Raw genomic sequence first — 2,132 nt, 5'->3', positions numbered from 1 at the left:
GGTATCTCAAACTATTTCACGGATAAGTTGTGCATCTTTCGAACAGTGAAATAGATACAATTTATAAAGACTTGGTTAAGCCGGAATGGCCGTGTTCTTCAACGTTTAGTTTTCTAACTCATTTCTTAGATTCCGTAGGATAATTCATATATCAGTTTGATTTTTATTCACCTTCATCAGTGTCTTAACCTACATTTAGTATACAAATTTATTTAGATTCCGTATGAGCATTCTATTTCATAGTAACTAGCTTAGTAATTCAATAATTTTAAGGCTTGGTGTACAACTTGGAAGAGCTTCAATCTTTCAATTTATTGTAGGTAGGAGTAGTAACAATATCATGAGTAAGGAAAATGTAAAGGTATTCACATAATTCAACAGCTTAAGACTTCAACAGCAAAGGCAATCGTGGATAGGATGTACCCGAGGGAGAAGACGGCAAAGATCCCTTGCATGTGACTCAAACCCAGAGGGATGACGCCGTCGGTGCTCGCGTACCAGTCATCTTTGTAGTAGGTGACTCCTCCTTCCTTCTCTACAAGCTGGAAGGAATAGATGAAAATTGATACGCAATTCCATATCTTATTCCTTATTCTAAGACCCTGCTTATCAAAAAGGTGGATCACATGAAACGCAGTAACTACCTTTCTTCCCATCTGCTATGTTTTACTACCTTTCGGAGTTTGGAATTAATATAGTTATTCACTAACAGAACCTGCAAATCAAATAATTGTGCTGTTAGTCTTCCTCTTGTATTCTCAGTCAATTAGGCAAATAGAAGAAAATAGGTTTAATGGTTCCTGGAGAGTCACTTGTATATGTTTATAGAGTCTACTGGGTCCATTTACCCACACATCTAGGTGAACACAGAAGCCAAGATATATTGAGCTTTTAGCTACTGACTGTAACATATATCATGAAGTAGTCTAAGATGTTGGCAACTGAGAATCTGAATGTTCATTGAATTTTGAATGTTATATATATGATTGTGAATCTCCATAAGGCAAAGGTAACACGAAATAAGGGGTAAAAGTCTTTCATAACTTTGAAAGCAAGAAATTCTTCGACAGCATGAAAAAATTAGCAGAGAAAATAATGATTCATGAACGTGGTCTGTAAAAGACAAGAAGGTTGTATTTAGGTATCTGAGAGGAGAAAATTGATCTTGCAGCAGAGAAAAGGTGATGTGAATATTTGACTAGAGTGGATCTGATAGAAAATGTTAACAGTGAAAGGTACCTGATTAAGTATACACACTTTGTCTTGCAAATGACTGAATGGGGGTGAAGGAGATCTTCAGATATTATAGCTACATTTAAACATAGGTGGAAGAGACAAGCATAAAACTTAATACCAGAATTGACATTATTTTATGAGAAGCTAATGAAAATAAAACTAATGTCCTCCATTCCATAGATTTATCAACTAAGCAAGAAGGCAAGGAAAAATAGATAAAAACTGCGTACCCCAGTCATAGAATTTGCCCAGATAATGGGATCCCTATTCAGAGTTAACAAATAAAGAAAGGGATTAAAGATAAAAAAGGAACATTAAATAAGGATGAACAAAGGTTTAAAAAATATGTCATTGGATGGATGTCTCTAAAATTGGTAAGGTACAAACGGTGCACCCATCAATAACGGGATAGAAAAGTAGGTAGTTAAAAAATCTAGGAATTTTGGAAAAAAACATGTTATGAACTAATATTGATAATAACCCATTGATCGACGTTCATAATCCTAGATCCAAGCAGGTCATATATCTTGTTTGCCAAGTAGTTCAGTGGAGTTTAATACAAATTCTTAGTCTTGATCTAGATAACCCAGCCACTGAGAGGGGGGGGGGGGGGGAATCCAGCCTCACCTTGGTTGAGATGGATGTGTGGGGTGACAAGAAGAGATAAAATACAGAATGAGGTAATTAGGGGTACCACAGGTGTTAGAGAACTATCAGATATGATCCAAGAAATTAGACTGAGGTGGCATGAGAAGATATGAACAGTATATTGGGAGGAGAGTGATGGAAATGGAGGTACAGGAAACGAGATGGAGAGGGAGACCAAAGCGAAGGTGGATGGACTGTATCAAGGATGCAATACTTATATAATTTCAAGGGACTAATATCAGTCAGAG

The 2,132-nt window shown here is 36.4% G+C and overlaps 1 protein-coding gene across 1 annotated transcript in view; it reads right to left on the bottom strand.

Moving 5' to 3' along the window:
• LOC137658880 (probable glutamate receptor) overlaps nucleotides 1-2,132 on the bottom strand; it is a 9,914-nt gene continuing 7,782 nt past the window's right edge. Inside the window, exon 10 of the mRNA XM_068394004.1 lies at nucleotides 1-542. Within this exon, the coding sequence (XP_068250105.1) occupies nucleotides 375-542 (168 nt within the window). The 3' untranslated portion in view covers nucleotides 1-374. The remainder of the gene's footprint in view (nucleotides 543-2,132) is intronic.

The sequence above is a fragment of the Palaemon carinicauda genome, chromosome 19 (genome assembly GCF_036898095.1).
Source record: "Palaemon carinicauda isolate YSFRI2023 chromosome 19, ASM3689809v2, whole genome shotgun sequence".
NCBI classification, from domain to species: Eukaryota; Metazoa; Arthropoda; class Malacostraca; order Decapoda; family Palaemonidae; genus Palaemon; species Palaemon carinicauda.
Note: the sequence above shows the minus strand (reverse complement) of the source record. Positions and strands in the feature narration are given on the sequence as shown.